Below are 22,446 nucleotides of genomic sequence, written 5' to 3' on the forward strand. Positions count from 1 at the left end.
GCTCATCAGTGTTCCAGCAGTACATCACCTGATGTGGGTAATTGCTTTTCCTGCAAGCCCAATCCCATCTCAGATCTCCTAACATAAAGGTTAGGTTTCTAACTCAATGCATAACAGACTTTATTTATTATAGAATCAATAGTATAAACATTTCTTATTCTCAGCTTTTGTGTTTGTGAATGTAACTATTTGTACTTTTATATGTTGCCATGAATATATGTGGAACAAAGACCAACAATAAGAAAGCTTAATTAAAAAGATGCTTTTAGCCAATTTAAGCTCCTCTACCTGTGTAGATCTCTGCCTCTGAGGGATCCTCCACTCGTTTGTGCTGGATGATGTAGTCAGAAACTTTGCAGCCAATCAGAGGCTCCACATCCATCCACTCCAGGGCGACCATTGTGCTTGAGGGCTCCAGGTAAGGGGATAGGCGCAAACTAAACAATACAGAGAATACAAGATAAGATAAAAAAAAACACACAAAAAAAAACAGACATATATGAACAATGAGATAAAATGCTTCCACAACTATTTGGCATCCTCATCTGGAGTTTCACATAGGATTGTATCAGCATATGCTTTATGCTGAAAGCATGGTCATAAATCTCAAATGGATAAGTGGGAATCCCACGTGTTGTTGTTATTGTGTTGGACTAGAGAGTGCACCACCTCCAGCTATATGTCATCTGACAACAGAATAGCAAACAGAGACTTGGAACAAAACAGCATTCCAAAGCCACATGTGCTCCAGCAGCTTTCCATGTGTAGTTTTCCCCCTTTAATCCCTCAAAAGAGATAAAAGAACAACATTTCAATTTTTGTCTGCTCTCCAGCTGTGTCTGTGACAATGCCATGAAAGAGGTTAGCTGTTTTGATGCTCAGTTTTATCCTCACACATAATAATAATACTTATTTCAGGTTCTTAATGTGTCTACCACTAACCAGAGTTGGAGATTTTGGCAGCTGCAGTGACTCTTGGGCTTTTTTTTTGTCAGGTCGTAGAGTTACAGAAACCAAAACTCTGTTTGTGGCATCAAGTAAGTCAACAACCACAATTCATAAACAAAATACTAAGAAAACAGTCAAAAGGTTTATGCATTTCAGAGTACTTCTATAACATCTGTGCAAAATAAACTAGAGTCTGATTTCAATATCACTTCCTATCTATTGCTTTAAAGGCTTTTGCTTCTTGGCTTAAAAGTCAAGGGTCAGCATATATTATAACATTTGGGCCCACAGGAATGGTACTGAACTGCCAAAACTCACAGAGTTTTCTCTGCACAATCATTACAAAAGAAACAGCTGTTAATAAAGGATGGAACTGATTATTTTGCTATTTAAATGGTCCAGTAAAACTTTAAAAAGTCACAAAGAGAAGGACCAGTCAGTTACCTCTATGCCATTTATACACGTAAGCTAGAAACCCTCAATGAATGTATAAACTGGCTTAGCCAGTCAAGAGGCATATGCATGCAGCATATGGCCCTAAAAACCTGGAAGAAAAACTTTAAAATAAGGCAAACTGTCAGCAATTCATTCAAGCTAAAACTCTGAAAAATGTATTTAGAAAAACTTCTAATTTAGGGAAAACTACTTTCGGTGCTTTAGGATACTTACAATTGTGCAAGTGCAAGCTGCTTTGCAACCTCCCCCCACCCCCAGGGCCTCTTTTCATTCTGTGTTTTTCTTGTATCCATACACCCATTTTCTTAAACACTTATCAAGTTCAGGGATGCAGAAGGGTTGGAACCTATGCTAGCTCTTATAGGTGAGGGACACATTGTATAGGTAGATGGTTTATTGGGGGCCTATGCTTGGCTTAATGATTGCAATATCTGTTATCACTCGCACCTATTCTGTTTTTCCTCCTGCTGCTGCTCTTCCAGCCTTTGGGTATCCATGCATTGGGAGGGTAGGGAAATATGATCTTATGTTGTCAGTTTCTTGGACTTGGACTTTATAATCCGCTGTGTCAACCAAACTATAATAGGGATAATTCTTTTGAATGCATTAATGATGTGTGCCATAATACAATTTACTGCTTTAATTATGCAAATCAAAAATAAAATGAATCCAGTTTGTTCATTTTTTTAGTTATGATTTTTTTATGACTTTAGATAATTTATCATCTGAAGTCTTGCCCTTTCAACTTCCTGTTTCTTTTTAAAGATTTTTTAAGGCAACAATCGCTTGGGCGGATGACTCACAAAAGGCTCAGGGGTATTATTAGGACACCCTGAATGAGAGCATGTTCTTGTCAGGGAAGTGTAAGGGCCGACTGACAGTTATTAGAACTTCAGGGACTGTGCTTATGTCTACAGCTTTCTCAAGTGCCCCTGGAGTCGAGAGAGACAGGTAAGTGTGTATGTGTGCGCATATCCATGTGCGTATAAGTGTCCCTGCAGTGCACTGGTGCATGCATCCATAAAACCTCTCTTGTGTATGTGCATGGATTCCAAAGTGTCATAGTGTCACCTCACACTTACATCGGCTGCCTGAGGGGACTGCAGTTAGGCAGGCCATCTTTGCTGAAGGCACTCAGGTCACAGCGACACCAGTTATCGATGACATCGCCCTTTCCAGCACACCAGTATGAGCTCATTGTGGCACTCTTTAAGGCCTGTAAAGGGTAACAGGTGAGAGAAATGCAATTATCTTTTGAAACAAGGGCTTACTGTCCAGCTATGCTTATCCCATCCCCCCTCCTCACCTCCCACCCAGCCCACCCCCTCAACCAGTTTCCTCCACTGGTTTCCTCCACATTACAGCACACACAGACATTCATCTTATGTCAGTCAATTTTTCATTTACCTTTGACAGTTCCCTGAAATGAACTCCAGGAGACAGCCAGTAAAAATATAGTCTTACATTTGACGGAGTAAGGACTGGTCAAAATGCCCTCATGTTGCAAAATTGTTCAGAACTCAATGTAAGTCTCATAAAGATGTAACAGCAGAGGGGCACACACACACACACACACACACACACACACACACACACACACACACACACACACACAGTCAAAAAGAGAGTGACCTTTTCATACCCACCGTTCCCAATTACCAGAAGGCAGGAACATCACACTAGCATTAACACTGTGACACTATCACTGTGCTTACACTGTGATATCATAGATGCACTGTGACTTCTATGATAGAGGAGTGAGAGCTGTGACACTAGCCACCTCCCATTCCAGGGTAGCGGGTAGTGAGATATTAATAGATGAGATCAACTTCTGGCATCTCCTTGTGCTACTTCATTTACAGGTGGATGAAAAAAGTTAAAAAAAAAAGGTCGTAGCTCAGCCATCTTCTAAAAGGCAGCAAAATGCCAATATAACCATCAAAGCAATAAAATATAATGTCAGGGCTTTCGTTAAAGCTGCAGGCATGCTAGAGGGTGAGTTCAAGAGAGTTCACCATCACTACGACTCCCCGCCACACTACAGATCAATGAGCACTCAGTAATTTATGTGCTCTAACTGGTTGGTAGTGTGTATAGGAATTTATTTTACTTATGTATTAATCACATTATGTTATTGTATAATGCCTTGGTGCCACTGGATTTTAACATGTCTCACACTCATACAGTAAGACAGATGGTGGGGGTCTAGTAAGGAAGTTGGGGGAAGCAGACAACTCCACAGGAAGAGTCTTTTGTCTCTTCGAGGACTCTGGGAGGTAGCAAGGGAGTGTGAACCTTAAGGTGTGAAACAGCTGTGTACTGCCTTTTGTTCCTGGAAAAGATATTTAACTGAGAGCCATGCTAGGCTCAGAGAGACTCCGTGTCTCCGTCTGCCCCGCGATCATGCAGGCTCTCCACCAAGCTTGGTTTTTCTGTTCTTTTGTGTTTTGATTAAAGAATGTTAGCTACCGCTCACCGCTCGTCTGCAGGCTTTATTTAAATGGAAAACTTCCACAACAAGTGTTACCTCATGCAGGCTACTTTGGAGACGTGCTTGATCGTGATCTCAAAAAAAGGGCACTGAAGCCGTGCAGAAACAGTAGCATTGTGTACCAGGTATCCAACAAAAAGGAGGAAGGAGGCCCCTTATTGTTCGAACACATGGCATATGAGGCTGATTCAAAAGCAGAGCAACTGATGATACTACACACACATCTCTAAGACGACTGAGTACATGCTGCACACAAACAAAGTGAAAAACAAACATGATCATGATTAATTTCAACAGCTCACTGTTTCGTTTCATTTGAGAAACGCCAACAAAGATTTTCTGCAGTGTGTTGATTAGTAGAAGTGACATTCGAGCTGACTTTGGTCATAGGCCTGACCAGAGAGGCAAACAGCTTGGCCAAAATTGAGTCAGGGTATGCACTCAGAAGCTGATGTTAGCATTTCCATAACATTGCATTGTGAGCCTCAAAGAAGGCTCAACAGACTTTCATGGGAACTGACTTCTTCCACTCGAGGCAAAGTACCTTGAGAGCACAAATGACCTAAATGAGCAGCAGAGGAAAGAGTGAGGAAAATAAAGAGGGTGAGGCTGGAGAAAGAAAGAAAGGAAGAAAGAGAGAAATAAAATAGGACAGTGAAAAAAATCCACATACAAAGGTGTGAAAATGGGGACTTCCAACACTGAAACACATTCCCTGACTTTACTAGGGAATGGATCCTTTTGCAGCGCACACTTCATCATTACATCCTCCAGTACAGTACCAGGGCTCTAAATTAGGTATTATAGGGGGCAAGCAAGCACTATAATCCAGAGCCATATTATAATCCATTGGAAAACCAAAAAGGTTATTATGCCACCCCCCCACCCCCACCGGATGAACCCATGTGGTAAACTGCTGCCAGAAAACAACAACAGCAGTAGTCTTGCCACCTCAAATCAATGGGAAGCAGGCCACAGTGAAATGCAACACACACAAATAACACGGGCTCAAGGTCTATGCACGCACACAGTCTAGGCAAATATGAGAAACAATCTCCAATACCAGGGGCAAAAGAGAGAAAGACCACAGGACTGCAGTGCCTGTACCACCATCAGATTCCTAGAAGAAAAAAAAAAACCATATGGGTTTCTGCGCTTGATTGCATGGCTGCACATGTGAAAAACAGACAAAGCGATTACCACTGTGTTTATGTTTGAAGAGTAATGCAAGCCATTCTCCTTTGGGTAAACAGGGAATCTAATTTTGGTTTAGGGAACGAGGTGGGAGTTGGGTGGGGATGCAGGAGGTAAAATAAAGACGAGGATTTAAAGTTCAGCAGGAAAAAAAAGCATTTAATTACGATAGAATGCGTGCGGTGGCTCGTGGTGACGAAGACAGCAACGTATGCGGCAGGTGAGAGTGAAAAGAAATAAATAGGCAGGAAAAAAAATCCAGTGATGAAATAAACAAACACAATGAAAATCCCGGGTCAGAGTGTACGTGTGTTCAGTGCTGTTGCTACATAAGTCACAGTTGGCAAGAGGAGGCTACTCTACACTTTATCGATTAACTGCGTATTCTGCATTTCCCAGAACTCCACAGATCCATACACATTCTGTAAGAACCAAACATTATCCATTAAGCTTCATATTAAAAAAGGTGGTGTTTCCGTAAAGAAGGCTCTCTCTGAGGACAGAGTCTTTGTGCACCTCAAACACATTCACTTTTAGGAACCTGCTAGTGCCTCTAACACGCCGTTTTACCGGTTCGCAAACACGGCACAACTTTGTCTCTGCTAACCTTATCAACACTGAACGAATCAAGCTGAAATGCAATCACTCCCCACGTCAAATGTAAGACAAGAGCAGTGAACATTGAGGGCAACTGAGCATCAGCAAAAACTCAAGCCACAAATTCCGAGCTTTGACGTCATTTAAACCCTGCAGACTCGTTGGCACCAAAACACAATTTAGACCTTTCACTTTTCTAGATGCCTGTCGTGACTTACAAGTAAGCAAGCAACGCCATAGTGACGTCTTTAATGTATTAATCTGTTTGTCTAGTCTATGCTGACCATATTACTGTCTGTATCCAGAGGCTAATACACAAAAACACTGGCCAGCTGGCCCAGAGTATTGATTTATAAAATAATCACCAGTGGTGGTAAAGAGTGTAAGACAGAGCACACACACACACACACACACACACAGCCCACCATAATGATGTTCTTTGTGTGCGTGTGCGTGCATGCACACATGCATTTATCTGGCCCTTTCCATCATTCAAGGCTAATGGTGTTAACAAGGGAACCAATGGGCTGCTTCTAGGAACCTTCCAGGAAATGGGACAGTGGGGGCAGCTCAAAGGTTGGTTCAAACAGAGGTTGATAGTGTGTTTGAAAACTCTCAAATATTAGGAAGGTTTGGGTTTTTTGGTGTCCCAGTTCTGCCTGAAGATGTTCTGAGCCGATCTGACCTTTCCAGCAAAGTAAAGTGATGGTTAGTGTGTTATTGTATTTTCTGTTACAAGATAGCTGTTTTTAATTGCCTAATGCTAAGAAAACAATTATAACAATAATAACGATAAAACAAACCATATCCTTTACTGAGGTAATTATCTATGCTACTTTTAAGCATTCATTCTGTAAGTTGTATGAACACTAATGCACTTTTTGGGGCTTTGTTATTGGAAAGAAAGGTTTGTGTCTGTGAGGTCAAACTGTTTTGGCTGAAGCATAAAGAACAAGTCTGTACTGCTGCTGATGTAATTAATGGATGTTTGTGGATGAGGATGTAAATAGTATGCACTGACCATGCAGGTTTTGTAGAAAATTGTTTAATTATCTACCCTACAGGAGCGTTCGCCTTCCTTCTTTTTTATTGTTGCTTTAGTCTTTGCCTTTTTTCATCTCTCTCTGTTTTCCTCCCTCTCTTTGCTTTTTTCCCCCCGTAAATTGAATTGAATCGAATTAAACTAAATTAAATTTTAATTAGATTTATGATTCTGGAATCTAGAAAGTTAGTTTATAACATAAATTTGCAGCAGTATTCAAGAAGTGTTGTTGTTCTACAAACCAAATAAACTCTGTGACCTGAAGGGGGAGGAAAAAAGAACTTTATGGCTGCTCTGCAAAGCCAGTTAATAATGTCCTCCAGGAAGTAGGTGCACATGTTTCTTTGCCAAAGATGAAAAGAGAAGACTTCATGAACATACCTTCTGAGGATTCAGGGTGACAGAAACCCCACAATGGCATTAGTGCACTTAATAAAAGCATAAAAAAAGGAAACGTGTGCAGATCTGGGATAAATTTCTATTGAGTGATGAAACCACACACACAAACATAAAAATCCTTTACTGACCACCACCTCATCTGTCAAACACAGTGGTTCTGTTATGTGTTGGGCATGCGTGGCTGCGCATGGAACTGGCACACTGCTGTTTACTGATTATTTCCCCGCTTTTAGGCACGACGGCGTGAGCACTGTATGAGTTTCAGCCAAATTCATCAAAACACACCACATCATATTTCATAATTCAACAGGTCAGTGAATTAAAAACACTATCTTTAGCCAAGTCAGGCATTTTATCAGTTGAACTAAATTCCACTTGCTAAAGGTGACAGTAAAGGTTCATTAGAGTCCACAACAACTGTCCTAAAGGTGAACTTGAGAAGCATTTGACATGATACTCCATTAAATATTTATTGTAACAGTTTTGTTTGACATGATGTGATCTGTCCAGTTACTTCTAATTGTATAATTGAACTTTGCGCTATGTGTTACAAGGTATTGTATGTTACTTGCTCCCTATGCAGTGCCTACTATACTCTCTTGGTTAATGGTGTTGCCGTTTTCATTTTAAACCTGTAGGCTCTCATCTACTCTTCGGAAATATTGGAGACACACCCCTGCGAGGGGCTGCAGTACTGGATAATGGTCAGAGCATGACAGCAACAATTCTCCAAGATATAGAGCATTCTGACCCATTACACTCACAACCAATTTGTTCAAAAGGTTTGCCGTAATTCAGTCATAGCAACACAGAACTACTGGCAAGCAATAAGCTTATTATATTTTATTTTTTTTACCTTGGTTTTTTCTTCTGTGGGACTAAAAAAGTCTGTGGTAATCTGCATATGCATGTATTTATTTTCATACATGCATCTGCCCAGTAAGCAAGACCACCAGTGCAATTCCAAGACTGGTTCCAGTTGAATTCAAGTCAAGACTCGATCTAAAAGACGCCCTGCCAGAGAACAGAGCAACATGAGAGGCATTTAGGACCAAAACAAAGACGGAGGAAACCTCAAGTCTACACTTCCAAAAATAATCATTATCATCTATAAATCCATCTAAAAGTGCAAATGAAGAATGAATAAGCAATCAAAAAACCCACAAGCTCTGGGACTGAAATCTTGTTCGGACTCAAACGACATGGATACACAGAATTACATCTTTGTGTTATTCAGTATTTGAAAGGATCACTTTTTAAAAAGGTAAATTGCAACTATTGAAGATGTTGCAATAAACTTTAATTGAGTACCAAAAGAAAAAAAACAAAAAACCCACACTGTGGACTAAAAAGACTAAAAATAAAGACATTTCTTGTATATTGTTACTTTATTTTGAGGTTTTATAACCATCCAGTATCAGTTCACTTAGCTTTTATCGGTTTCAAAAGCCTATTTTCAATTTTCACTTTAGGTTTCTTTTTTGTTTAGTTTCAGTTGACTGTAAAAAAAATGTTCTGTTATAGTCTTTACAGGGAAAGGCTGATTTCACATTGTGACCAAATCCCCTTCTGGCGTCACATGAGTCAGTAGTGAAATGGACGTGATGCGTCCTGTCAAACAATCAGGCAGCTGGGGGGGGGGGGGGGGGGGGGGGGGGGTTACTGACAGATGCCAGGACCTCGGAAAGGAGGGACAAAAGGAGGCAAAAAAAGAGTAAGTGGTCGACACATATAGATATGATCTCGGTCCACCTAATCATAAACTAGATAACAAAGCTTCTATTTTGATTGCTTCCATGGGCTAAAGGGGGGAAAAAAGTACTTCATCTCTGAGAAAGCTTTTGCCACATGGCAGCTGTCTTTCCTGATAGACTCAGCCAAGTAGAAAGACAGTCTCAAGCAAAATTGCGCATGTGAGACGGACACACATAAAGGAAGAGAGTGACAGAGCGAGAGGGTGGTTGCGTGTGTAGCGAGGCAGGTCGTCGCTTGTCTCTAATGCAATATAGGTATGTGCCATTCTGACTAGAAGCAGCTGTGGCCGAGAGAAGAAGAGAAAGCGAAGAAAAGAGGAGCAGTGATGGACTCCCCTCCCTCCCAAGAGGTCGATGACATCAATAAGAAGCTAATAATCCTGCCTCAAGCTACCTCAGAAGGGCTGAGCGATCCACTGCAGTCTAGCCCTTCTCCTCCTCTTCCTCCTCCTCCTTCTCATACATCTCACTCTCTAAACCCCCAGAAGACCACTAGTGGGTAGGGGAAGAGAAAAGGATGGATGGATAGCAAGGTGTTTGGAAGAGAGGCATTTTACTCTTCCTCACGTTTATGTATTGATGAAGCCCACTATGGGCCGTCTACTATTGATTGTGCCTTCTTTTCTTTGGGGCTGTGGTACTTGTTATGGGAGGCACGTACAGGAAGCTATATCGTGTATGTGCGATCATAGGTTCACATATATATACACACACACACACACACACAAATACATTTGATTGCTGAATGATTGATAAGGGTAAAGCTAAACTAAGCTAAACTCCTCCGTATATATGCATGCACATGTCTTAGGTGGACGTTACCTGAAATCTTGTTTACTCACACTGAGAAGACAAAGTTATCAAAACTTAGGTATCAAAAATAAAAAAGTGCTGAATGAACAAACAAAGAAAATATGGTCTAATATTTAGCCAGACCCCATTAGTAAATTTGCTTATGGAAAGGAAATGTGATATGATTAACTTTCTCTGCAAAAAGATCCAAAGACATCTGAAATGGGATGAATCATAGTGCAGCACGTGGCAATTAAGCTGATATTACATTCAGCTGTATATACTTGTTTAGACACGGGCGCGCATATCTCACACATATACACATCGACTTCCCCACAAGAGAAAACCATGATGTCATCCTTTTTAGTCCCTCTGTATTACAGTATTCGTTTCCAGCGGTCAAAGTCAACCAACCAATGCCACCTAGAGTTGAATTCTTATAACTGCATCAGTTAAATGCTTCAGACAACAACAAATATGTACAGTTAGAAAGTTTGATTACATCACCATTAACTGAATGCCCAGTGGTGCAGTATTTAGCTGCCAGCTTGTCAGCACAAACCACCAGCAGTGTAAAGATGTGAAGACAGATGTGCATATCTATCTGTCTGTCTGTCTGTCTGTCTGTCTATCTATATCTATGTATATATCTATATATATATATCTATATATATATATATATATGTGTATATACTATCTATCTATCTATCTATCTATCTGTCTTCTCTTCGTCTATCTATCTATCTTCATATATATCTGATATATATATATATATATATAACTATATATAGTATACTATATATACATAATGACAGACAGACAGACAGATGTGCATATCTATCTGTCTGTCTGTCAGTCTATCTATCTATATATATATATATATATATGTGGGATAATCATATTCATATTTAAACGATATGTATAAATGTTAGCAGATTAAATCTTGCAAACTTGGGAAAATAGAAGGAATTGAGGTATTAATGATAAAATTAGGCATTTCATTAAAAAAAACAAAAACATCTGATGTTTAAATAAAGTGGTGAAAGTTTATTCCTGTATGCGGATTGCTTTTGCTTTGAGTAGCATCACACCTCTTAATTAGGTTGACAGTTCACATTCTCATCTGTCCCTTTTCCCTTTGCACACATGCATGTGCATGTAAGCTGGCACACAGACACAGAGCTTCCTATACTCCCACGCTGCTTTCTCACCTCTTTGGTGACGTTGTCTTGGACCAAGCTGTAAAGGGGCACGACGCGACTGACTTCCAGCAGAACAGGGATGGGGGAAGGCTGTTCACCAGTCCTGCTGTTACCAGTGCGGCCTCTTCCCGATACTCCACCCATCATGGCCTGGTGATGGCATAGGTGGCAGCCAGCTGGACAGCTGCCCTTTTCTTCACAGCGGATCTCCACACCATTCACCATGTCATCAGATAAAAGCTGGCTCTTCTGCAGCGCCGACAGGTAGCTGATGAAGGGAAGTGACTTCAGCTCACGACGCCCGCCTCCACCAATACCCTGCTCTGTTGCCTCTGGAGGGGTTTTTGGGGAGAAAGGGGTGTTATATGGGGCATTAGTCAAAGGAAGGAGATAAACAATTAAATGCAATATTGATTTACTTTAAATAATTGATGCCACAGTGTCAGATTCTTTCTTTTTTTTATATGTACGCTTTCATAATTATAAAGACAATCCCCCTTTTCTTAACTCTGTAAAAATAATTTAACCTTGCTTGGAAAAAAAGAAGATTAGTTGCATAGAATATCACCATCTGGATTTACTTGAAAGAAAAAAAACAAAAAACCTAATCCCTTACGACCATCAGCTGTCATAGACAAAAGAGGAATGGCTAGGGGATAAAAGAAGGAGGGAGGGGATGTGCCTGGTTTCTTCTCATAAGTGTCAATTACCACTTTTTGATGTCCTCACTGGAGTTTGGGGAGATTCTTTTTCATCATTTCCTCCTTAAGCAGGAAAATAACACACCACATGGAAAGAAGAGGAAGTGAAAGAAACAGGGGAGGAGAGAGATTGCTAATCGGGTGTTGAGTGATTGATTTGGAGGACACAGCAAGCCACATGTTTCAGTGGAGCACATCTGCCATCTGCGCTGATGTGGCAGATGTGCTTTTGTTTCCGTTTACTTTCCAAAGAAATGCAAGTTTTCCAACTAAGCGATAATGTATTTTTTCTAAAACAATAAATAAGAGTGCACCAAAGCTTCTTTCACGATATAACAATTAAATATAATGCACTGTCGCGCTGTGTAACAAACTGCGGAGAAAACACAATGAGAAATATGCAAAATGAGACGCATATTACTGAAAACAAATCCGTTTTTATCAGTGTAAATTACAACATCAGCCTCTACACATGTACAAAAACAGCAGTGTGCAAAATCCTACTCTATAGTCACGCTTACTGAAAGTGTAGACAGTTTAAGTTTGCTCTTCCTCTTCATTGCATGTTCAGTTAGGCCAATTAGAGATGCTCTTTTAAAAGGCTTATTAAGAATTAGCTTTGCAGAAATGAAAACTGCAAGCATCAAATAACACATTGACAGCATGCAACGCATAAAAGAAAATAGCAGGCATCTTATAAAAAAATGTGAAATATTTATCTGCAAATACAAAAGAAACATTTTCGAACTATTCTAATTTGCATTACATTTATGTGGCATTTCCATGATCGTTTCAATTAAAAATCGAGGTAAGTAAGTAAAAATTTGACAACAAAGTCGTTGCAACAATTAAGTATCATATCCAAAAAGAATACTGGGTTTAGACAAATATACCAGAGTGGATTCTTCCAGGATAATATTAAAAAGTGGCTCTGAAATAACCATCTGTGCTCAAAGTTTAGTTATTAAATCTAAGCTGTATTTCATGTCAGGTAGCTAAGACTTGTTCTCCGTAAGTCTGTGTGTCAAAGAAAAGTTTGTGTGTCTTTGTTAGTTATTCCCTGTGTCCAGCTAGATGACACTTTAAAGGTGGGTGGTAACTTCATTTGAAACACAATGCAAACAGGCTCAATGGGAGGCCCATGAGCCCAATTACACCCACTTCACAAGGAAGCACAGACAATGAAAAGCGATGTTGTCAACCAGCTCCCACAATAAATCCCATATCACCTAAGCATTGTGCACCTGTGTCTGTGAGCCTGCTTATTTGTGGTGTATAAAGTACACTCCACACACATTTAGAGAAATTACCCCAAATTCGCAGTTTAAGGAGTGACCCAGCTTGTTGCCTCTTTAGCTGTGACAGCTCTTTACTGTGTGGAATAGATGTGATGCTTGTGCAAGACTTGCCTGTCACCAAAACACTGTAAAGAGATAAGTGTGGTGAGGTTACTTGCTATTAATCTTGATCTGTCTTTGTTAATTAAAATCTCTTTGTAGACTGGTTGCATCATAATTAAGTCAACAGGGACCCATCCCCTTTGGCCAGAGTGATGTTGCCCACGCAACAACAGCAACAGAGTCAGGTATCTTTCTAAGGCAATTAGATACAGATACACTCACTATGGGCGGATGATGTTATTGCTTTAGTAAGACAACTATAACAGGTCCATACTAACTAGTGATTTTAACAGGTCCTTGCTTTAAGTATAGATATTGTAAATTATATACATTTCTTTTAACTAATATAGAGAAAAAAGGGCAGCACAACAATTACGGCTCTGATGATAGTAGGCTAAAAGAAATATTAAATATCTTAGGATATATCTTGAAGTGGGCCATTTTTAGATAGTCCTGTTAAAGTAAATCATCAGCTCCAACATTCAAGCCACGAGCTCAGTGTTGCAACTCTGCAGCTGACACAACAGCTCTCACCCACTGGGGACATGGGAGTTTTCAGCAGTGTGGTGTGATGTCTAGCACCAGACACTGCCAGCTAATCTGATGGGTCCTATGGGTTGTGGGGTGGGGCCTCCTCCAGGCTTGTTCCTGCATATCCCATTGATGTTTGACTGATATCAGGAGAGTTTGCAGACCAGGTTAAAAACACAGACTCATGTTGCCTTAGCTGGTCGGCGTTTCTGCAGAATAGGTGGGACATGACCTTTGGGGGAAGCCAGTGCTGTTAAAGCAAAGGGAGGTGCTGTCGCCATGCAGACAAGGGTTGTGTTTTGTCTGCAACAATGGTGGCACGTGTCAGAGTAATCCACATGATTGCCGGGACCCAAAGTTTCCCGGCAGAACATTGTGCTGTAACTGGATTACCAGTGGTATTCACTTCACCTGTCAGTGGTTTTAATTTTGTTGCTGATATCTGTATCGTGTGAACATTCTAAGTAGACCTATTCTGACATCTAATGGTCACTCTGTGTAATTACTGCCTTCTTTTAAAAACAAAGCTTGTGAACACTGCTTCAGGTATGCTATGGGAGAATAGTTTTCTCAGCTACAAGTTTGGTTACTTGGTTACAAGTTAACCAGTTATCTAACTTAAAAGGGGGTAGCTTTAATGGAGAAGGATATTCTGCTAAAATGACATTGCAATAATTGTATTGTGTTTATTGCATTTTATTGATCTCCAAAAGTTGATTCTGTTCATCTGGACGTAGGGTTTTATGGGAGAAACGCTACGTCCAGCGCGGAGTCAAGGACACCATTTACGTGAAAAGCGAAAGACCATCTCTGAATCGAGAAGGGGGCCTAAGGGCACATCTGTCACCATCTTGCAATGCTGTGATTGCACCCATCTCTTTGTGAATGGTACTCATGGCCATTGATCATTGATCTTTGATCAGTGGGTTTTGGTCAGTGGTTGTTGATCAATGGTCATGAGATTTTGCATAATTAAGATTAAGGAATTGGCCCATTGTTCCTTCAGTGGGCTGGTTTCAGTCATTATGCAAATGTACTGTTTATAAGATTGGGGAAAACTGCAGTCAGCTGAGACTGAAGAAGTCACTTGGATGAGTGACGAAACGTTTCTCCCACAAAACGCTACGTCCAGATGAACAGAATCAACTTTTGGAGATTTACTTTCCTGGATGATTGAGAATGCACCAAGACATTTTACTGTTGAATTAACAAGTTGCTGGGAGAAGAACACATATGAATCCATCTAACTGCATTTATATCACACCTAAACATGCAATGCTTACTCTTGCTTTTTGCCTGTGTGTTTATTCACTGCATATACCAATCTAACCAAATCGATAGAATTTTGTATTTAAAAACATTTGGTATGGAGTTGTATTTCTTTTGGGAATTTCTGAGGTCATCCAACTCGCTAGGTGGCGAGCTCCAGTAATCCTGAAAAACTGCGCTCTCCGTTTACTAAATGGCAGCCAATCAAAACAACCGTAGGGCTCGCCTCTGTGCGTATTGCGTAACATCCCGGTTGTGTGTGCGTGATGTCGTCAGCACTGCAGTCTTTACTAGCAGCTGCATAGCCGAAAGATACAGAACGCCCCGCAACAGCGCTGCACTTTTAACCAGCAAAACAGTGAAGTGAAGGTAATGTTTAAAAGCAGAAAAGCCTCGAGAGACTCTTACGACGAGTCGCCTTTCTTACGTTTGAATGCACGCCCTTCAAAGTCAGTACTGTCGGTGAATAACACTACTGTTTATGTGCAGGGCTAAGGGCATTTGTCGTATTGTGGTGAGGCCTGCGGTTTACTTTTCCTTTGCAAGTCTGGACTGCAGTGTCAACCTGCTGTAAAACAACAAGTTAGCATTATGTTGGTGTAGGATTTAACCTAGTACTCCCGTTTGTCATTAGCATGACACGGTGTATCTCTTAGCTTGCTGATACACGCCATCACTCACCACATGTTGGGTTTCAGTAGCTCCACGTCATTGAACTGTGTCTATCTAACCGTTAATGTTGATCTAATCTGCTCTGTTATCTAGAATCTAACTTAAACTTGACCTGGCAAATAAGCGTGGCTGCATCCTGTTTATTTTTTGAATATCTGTTAGTTTCGTCTGCTTCAGTGTTACAGTGTGGCACAATGTTACAGAACTGTTCATTTCTTCCATTTAAGGTGAGGACCACAATGGCAGCTGCTCTTGACCCAGATCTAATGAGGGAGGTTCTCGAATGCCCCATCTGCCTGGAAACCTACAACCAGGAACAAATGCGACCCAAGCTCCTGCAGTGTGGTCACACAGTGTGCCGGCAGTGTCTGGAGAAGCTGTTAGCCAATACTATCAATGGTGTCCGCTGCCCCTTTTGTAGCAAGGTCTCCCGTATGAGCAGCATCTCCCAGTTGGCCGACAATCTCACTGTGCTCAAGATTCTCGATTGCACTATGTCCTGCAGTGCTGCTGCCGCCGCCCTAATGTGCAAATCCTGCTGCAATCGCCTGCCGCGACAGTACTGCCACGATTGTGCCTCGGTTCTCTGTGAGCTCTGCAAAGGAGATGGCCACCTGCATGAAGGACATTCAGTCCAGCCGATAAGGGTGGCTGCTGAACAGCGTCGTAAGGACCTAGGTTGTAAACTGGAGGCTCTCCGTGATGTTATAGGAGAAATTCAGAAAAAAAAGACAGTAATTGAAAACATTTCCAAGTCCTTGAGACTAAAGTACCGAACAATACAGCAGGACTACACTACAGCTGAGCTACGTCTTCAAGAGGAGCTCAGCAGGTCTCGAAGGACATTCAGGACTTCCATGGCAGAAGTAGAAAAGCTCAACGCGCAGGTCCTGGAGGAGCAGACATATCTTCTTAACATTGCAGAGGTCAAAGTGGTGTCACGCTGTGATTATCTGACAATGCGAGCAAGACAAAGTGACATTGCCTTGCTAAAAGACGATGGCGGAGACAGTGATGATGAGGAACTGGATCTGAGGAGCAGTTTACCCACAACCTTTCAACTGCAACAGCCAGAGCTGATCAGAACAGAGCAGTCTAAACCTCTAGAAGTGGGCCAGCTGACCACAAGAACTTGCACCATCAATACAGATGATGAGGAGAGTGGGTTAGAAATTGCACTTGAAAGTGATGTAGAGGGGGCGGGAGCTACAGGAGGTGAAGTGGTGGCTCCAGTGGATCTTTACCGAGACATTGACATGGTTGCAGCTGTGGAGGAGGCAGTATGTGGTTCGCCAAGCAGCTTTAAATCAAAGTCTATGGATGCAGGAGGAGGATCACCTGGAGCAGCGCGGGCAAGTTCAGGGCCGCCAGTCTGCCAGTTTGTGAAGAAGATGGGCTCTAAGGGAACTCTACCTGGGAGTTTCAATCTGCCTGTCAGCATCTGTGTGACGCCTCAAGGTGAGGTACTGGTGGCTGATCGTGGGAACTTCCGTATCCAGATTTTTAATCGCAAAGGCTTCCAACGTGAAATTCGGCGCAGCGCTAGTAGCATTGACAACTTTGTCCTGAGCTTCCTGGGGGCTGATTTGCCTAACCTCATCCCCTTATCTATTGCTGTGACTGCACAAGGCTTGATTGGTGTCACTGACAACTACGATAACTCAGTTAAAGTTTACACCATGGATGGACACTGTGTGGCCTGCCACAAGAACCAACTGATTAAACCCTGGGGTATTACTGCCATGCCATCAGGCCAGTTTGTGGTGTCAGATGTCGAAGGTGGCAAGCTGTGGTGTATAGCGGTAGACCGCAACGTAGGTGTGGTCAGCTACAACAGACTTTGCTCTGCTGTACGGCCAAAGTTTGTGACATGTGATGCAGCTGGAACGGTTTATTTTACCCAGGGCTTGGCCCTGAACTTTGAGAAACGCCAGAATGAGCCCCACCTGGAGGGTGGCTTTTCCATCGGTTCGGTGGGTACTGATGGCCAGCTTGGCAAACAGCTCAGCCATTTCTTCTCGGAGACGGAAGACTTCCGCTGTATCACTGGCATGTGTGTGGATTCCAATGGAGATTTGCTGGTTACAGACAGTGGCAGGAAAGAAATCCTCCAGTTTCCAAAAGAAGGTGGATACAATATTTTAATCCAGGAAGGGCTGACCTGTCCTGTGGGAGTGGCCACTACCCAGAAAGGACAGCTGCTAGTGCTGGACTGTTGGGACCACTGTGTTAAAGTCTACACATACATTCAGAGGAGGCATTCCTCTACTTCTTAGAAGAACAACAAAGTGTAATTGCCCTTTGTTGTGCAATTGCAAAGTACAGAAGTTTGGAAAAGGAAGAAACATACTCTTATTTAACACTCTTTAATTTAGCTGCAATCCAGTCAGTTCTCACTGTAGCTCTCATTTGGGTTATTAAATCAGTAGTTCAGTCAATTCAGTTCAGGTTATAGTCTACTGGGTTTTATCTTGAGTATCTCAAGTTGAATCCGGTTCTTATAATGCAGGGATGTCAAACTCATTTTACATTGTGGGCCACATACACGCACAGCCCACTTTGATCTTAAGTGGGCCAGACTTTCTGATAGTGTTTAATCACACATTTAGTCCCTGAGATATTTCAATATAAAGAAACAAGTGCAATTTCAAGAATAAATCAGTTTTTCTACATGATATAGAAATGTTGCTTTGGGCTTAAATTGTAAGAAGTAATGTGTAAAAATACACAAAAAATCAAACTAAATTTATTTTCATTAATTGACAGAATGTCTTTTTTTTTTCTTCTCTTTTAATGCTGAACCAACTGTGAAAAAACAGGAGCTTTCTCTCATTTAATGGTTTACTGGTGTTTATTTACTTTGGTGAAGTATAAACGATCACTGAGGAGGTCAGTAGGAAAATATAGTTAAGTTTAAAATTTATGCCCTCCTTGACAATTTCCAAAGCCATCCAGTGGGCCAGATTTTTGGCGGGCTGATTCTGGCCACTGGGCCTTATATTGGTCTAGTGGATCTGATCATGCAAACTTTTAAGATTAAACACACTGGCATGCTATCTCTTTGGAATAAGCCTAAGATGCAACTAATTTCTAAGCTACTGAGACACAGATTTTTATTTTTTTTTCTTCCTTCCCATTTTATTGGCTGCTGTACTCACCAATCAGCCTGGCCTTCGCTAAACATGTATTTACATTAAATAAAGCATAAGGCTTTGAGCCTGTGAAGCACTTTATCGACACATCACTGTTTTCTTGTGTTAGGTTTAATTAGCACACACTAACATTGATGTCGCTGAATGCAGCTGGCAGCTTTAATGTTTACTGCACAGTTAGCTCATAGCATAACCAAGTACCAGCATTCATTAAATTGCATTCAGTAACATTCAGGGAACATTAAATTTAAAACATTAAGGTGTGAACTGGAAAGAGTCCAAACTCCAATATTATGTGCTGTGGTGGAACTATTAAACCGTAATAGGGATATTAATGGAATTTTGTTTATCTTTTTAATTCATGTTTTAGGAAACTTATGTAGGACTGTAAAGGTGAAAAACAACATTACATCTTTTAAAGTTCATTTAATGGTAGCCTTGTTAATACAATCAAAAGCACCTTTTATTCGGTTGACCACATTATCATTTTTTCTGTGGGGCTTTGAGAGCACATTATTGTCTTTTGTTGCGGTATTAAAGTTCTGTCCGTCAGTCTTTTATACATCGTGCCCAAACACGAGACACCAGTTGAGAACATTCTGGAGCAGTCGTTAGGCTTTAGTGACAGTGAAGCAACTGTCACTAAAATTCACAGCCTGAGCTGCATACATTTCTCTCTGTACATTTCACATTTGTACATTTTTTTGTAATTTTCTTCCAGTGACTTTCCAGCCATGGCCTAACCACAATATCACTGAAATACAGACAGATGTAGCATAAAATTCTGTTATCTGCTTCAGATGATATTCCAGCTGTTTATCTCACTCATAGATTTTACCTCTGTTTTAGCTCTTTGTTTTCCTTTGTTTGGTTTTTGCTTCACCTGGTAGTTTTAGTCTAGTAGGATGAAAAACACAATAGCTTTTTTTTTTTCTTACACAGAGCTGTTCCCATTATGAACAAAGCAGAAATGTTCTAAGGGGTAGGATGACCTTTGTAGTTTGGAAAGTGTTTAAAAGTGAAAAGCTCTGAGGGTGTACTCAGAAGTGAGAGTAATGGCTTAGCAAGCTGTGTTGAAGCTTAAAGTCAGAGTTTTCAGTGTCACAAAGGTGACTTTTTTACCTGGCTTAATCACCGTGGTAACCTATGCTAAACACATAACCTTGTCAGGAGCAATTTATGTTTAGTTTCAAAATCAGCTTGAAGCACCATGTTCTCACTGATTCTTTAATTTATACCATGTGCTAAGTACTGTACAGATTCTTTGCTGGAGTAATATGTTTCATATATGCAACCTGTTAAGCCGTACCTCACTGAAACCACTGAATGCTGTAAAATTCCAACAGCACAAACTGCATCGTATTGTTACTGGAATTTACATGCATTCAGTTGGTGATGCAGAAAATGTATAGATGTTTTTATGCATGATTCTTATCTGCTGCATTGCTGGAGCTGCTAGAACACAAAATGGAAAATCGATCAGACCATTTGTCACCAAGAATACGTATTCAATCAGTAAAATGAATTTCACTTTGAGCTGGCAAAAAACAAAAGAAAGTTCTCTATGTGCTTTAGTGGGCTATGTGACAGCAGCATTTAATGTTTAAATGTATCTGGTTTAAACTTTCAGAGCTCTAATATGCAGACCTTGCATTAGAAATTAACGGCAGCATAAAAACAAATAAATTATCAAGCCAGGTTTAATCATTGCGTGCACTAAATCATCAGATTGTTTTTCACCTATTAACGTCTCTGACTGGAAGAGGTGGCACTCGCGGGGATCGTTTTATGCAAAAGCAGAGTCATATAATACGTGAAAACGCCCCGTTTTGTGTTTGAGCGTGTTCGGAGCCTGAATCAGAAAACCTTTCTTAACAGAAAGTTGATAACCACCATTGTGATACCCATTATCTCCAACTGGGGTTTAATGTTTTGTCATGCCAGCTAATATAAAGAAAGCCTGGCTATCTTGAACTTCCTTTGTAGTATACCCCTGAGTTCTGTTCCCTAAAAAAAGTACCTACAGCTGCATCAAATGCAGTCACGTCTAAAGGATATATACTATACTACCACCACACTAAACCGCTGTAACACTCATGTCACAGACAAGACAGATTTCTAAAAATACAAATGTTTGCAAACTTTGTTCAAACCTGACATGCTCCATGGCATTGTTTCCTAATGCTTGCCTACTGGTTTCAAAATCTTTGTAGGAATCATAGCTGGCAGGAGCAATTGGAGTAGCACTGCAAGGATAATGATGATTGAAAACTCCAGCATCCTACCCCACACCTGAGTTTGTGAAACCGCGTTGGTTCCCTGTTGCTTTGTATTCTCCAGGTTTTCGTTCAATATTAGATAGCTTGCAACCAGAGTTCTCAGTTGTTGGTAGATAGGACAACAGCCATATGTAATATTTTGCTATTTCATGCACAGTGTCTCCGTTCTGGTCTCCCATCAATTTGTAATTTATTGGTACACCATTTAAATTTATTTAATTTCTGAATTTAATGGTGGTGTGAGAAAGCTGATGCTTTTAGTATAAATAAACAAAAAAAAAAGTCTTTTTTTGTTTTTTTAAAGACAATGATTGGCAGGTGGGACGGGGCAGACTGCAGACTCACTCTGTTTTAGCCTTAAAAATATTTTATTTCACAAAGCTGACCTTAACTCTGCACTGGAGCCCTATTAAGCAGCATGAGAATCAAACTGTGTAATAACCAATACATGTTTTTAATATTGCTACATAAGCAAAGAGGAGAAGAAAGTTGAACTGAAGTATCCTATCTAGTCTGTCACACTCATATATTTGTGCTGTTACATTTTGGGTGATGTATTTGCTTTATTTTGGGGCTATGTGTTACCTTAGCACTGATTGATTAAAGACTCTCTCGTCTGCATGTCACCCTTACCATAAATTCTTTTAGTGCTGTACATTAAAGAGATCAATAAAATGTAATTACTGGACATATTCAAGCTGTTTAAAGTAACACAAAAATGCATAAAATGCCAGAAAAATCAAGTGTCCTTGTGTCAGTGTGGTAAACATCAAATTATCTCACATTGTCTCATCTTAATATTATTGTTATGTTTTTGAAGAAAGGTTATTTCCTTGCATATTTATTCAGTAACTCTACTAGGTTGTTATATTGCATTGTTTCAATGAACCAAAAACCAGTGACTTTTAAATTATGTTGAAGGCTATGAATTTTACAGTGTGTTGAGCACATTGTAGACATCTCTGTGTCGTCCAATTCCTGTTTGTATTGTTAAGAATCTGAGTGCAATAAACATTTATGAAACGAGCAGATAAAATGTCTGCAGTAGTGTCTTTTTGTGTATTTTAGTTGAATGTGAGTGTGCATAATTTTTCAGTTTCTCTCTGGCTATTATTAAAAGACATGATTTTAACCTTTTTTGTCAATGTAACTGATGAGCTGATTACTGCATTTACATATACTTAGATGCAGGTAATGGTGGTTGATGAGGACAAAAGTAGTAACACTGACAATTAAGCCATAATACAGGCAATCAACCCTATCAGTGTTTTAAGCTGTCAGAATAATGTGGCAGGATAAAGGGCACTTTATTTCTTACCTAAAATGTTGTACAAGTAAAATCTAGTTAACACTCTACACACAGCTGGAAGTTATGAAACACAAACTTAGTTGGTGCTTCAAGTGCATTGCTGAAGAACATCACATTTTATGGTCTTTATTAAGCATAAATAAAGTCCATAAAGTAAAATGGACATGCTTTTTTGAAAAGTCTCTCATACTTTTGTGACACATATATTTAGATTTGGGTTAACACGTTTTTGGACAATAACACAATTTTCATTTTGCC

At 40.4% G+C, this 22,446-nt stretch overlaps 2 protein-coding genes across 2 annotated transcripts in view; one reads left to right on the forward strand and one right to left on the reverse strand.

Annotated features, from left to right (window-relative positions):
- LOC102288892 (astrotactin-2) overlaps positions 1–22,446 on the reverse strand; it is a 292,853-nt gene that overhangs the window by 52,961 nt on the left and 217,446 nt on the right. Inside the window, exons 17-19 of the mRNA XM_005930128.3 lie at positions 10,885–11,207; positions 2,487–2,620; positions 289–437 (exon numbers count right to left, since the gene is read on the reverse strand). Coding sequence (XP_005930190.1) covers positions 289–437; positions 2,487–2,620; positions 10,885–11,207 — 606 coding nt within the window. The remainder of the gene's footprint in view (positions 1–288; positions 438–2,486; positions 2,621–10,884; positions 11,208–22,446) is intronic.
- Positions 15,028–21,915, forward strand: trim32 (tripartite motif containing 32). The gene is made up of 2 exons (XM_005930127.2): positions 15,028–15,145; positions 15,676–21,915. The coding sequence occupies exon 2, from the start codon at positions 15,688–15,690 to the stop codon at positions 17,722–17,724; it is 2,037 nt and encodes a 678-aa protein (XP_005930189.1). The 5' UTR covers positions 15,028–15,145; positions 15,676–15,687; the 3' UTR covers positions 17,725–21,915.

This window comes from Haplochromis burtoni, unplaced genomic scaffold (genome assembly GCF_018398535.1).
Source record: "Haplochromis burtoni strain Fernald_Lab_line unplaced genomic scaffold, NCSU_Asbu1 Contig_72, whole genome shotgun sequence".
Lineage (NCBI taxonomy): Eukaryota > Metazoa > Chordata > Actinopteri > Cichliformes > Cichlidae > Haplochromis > Haplochromis burtoni.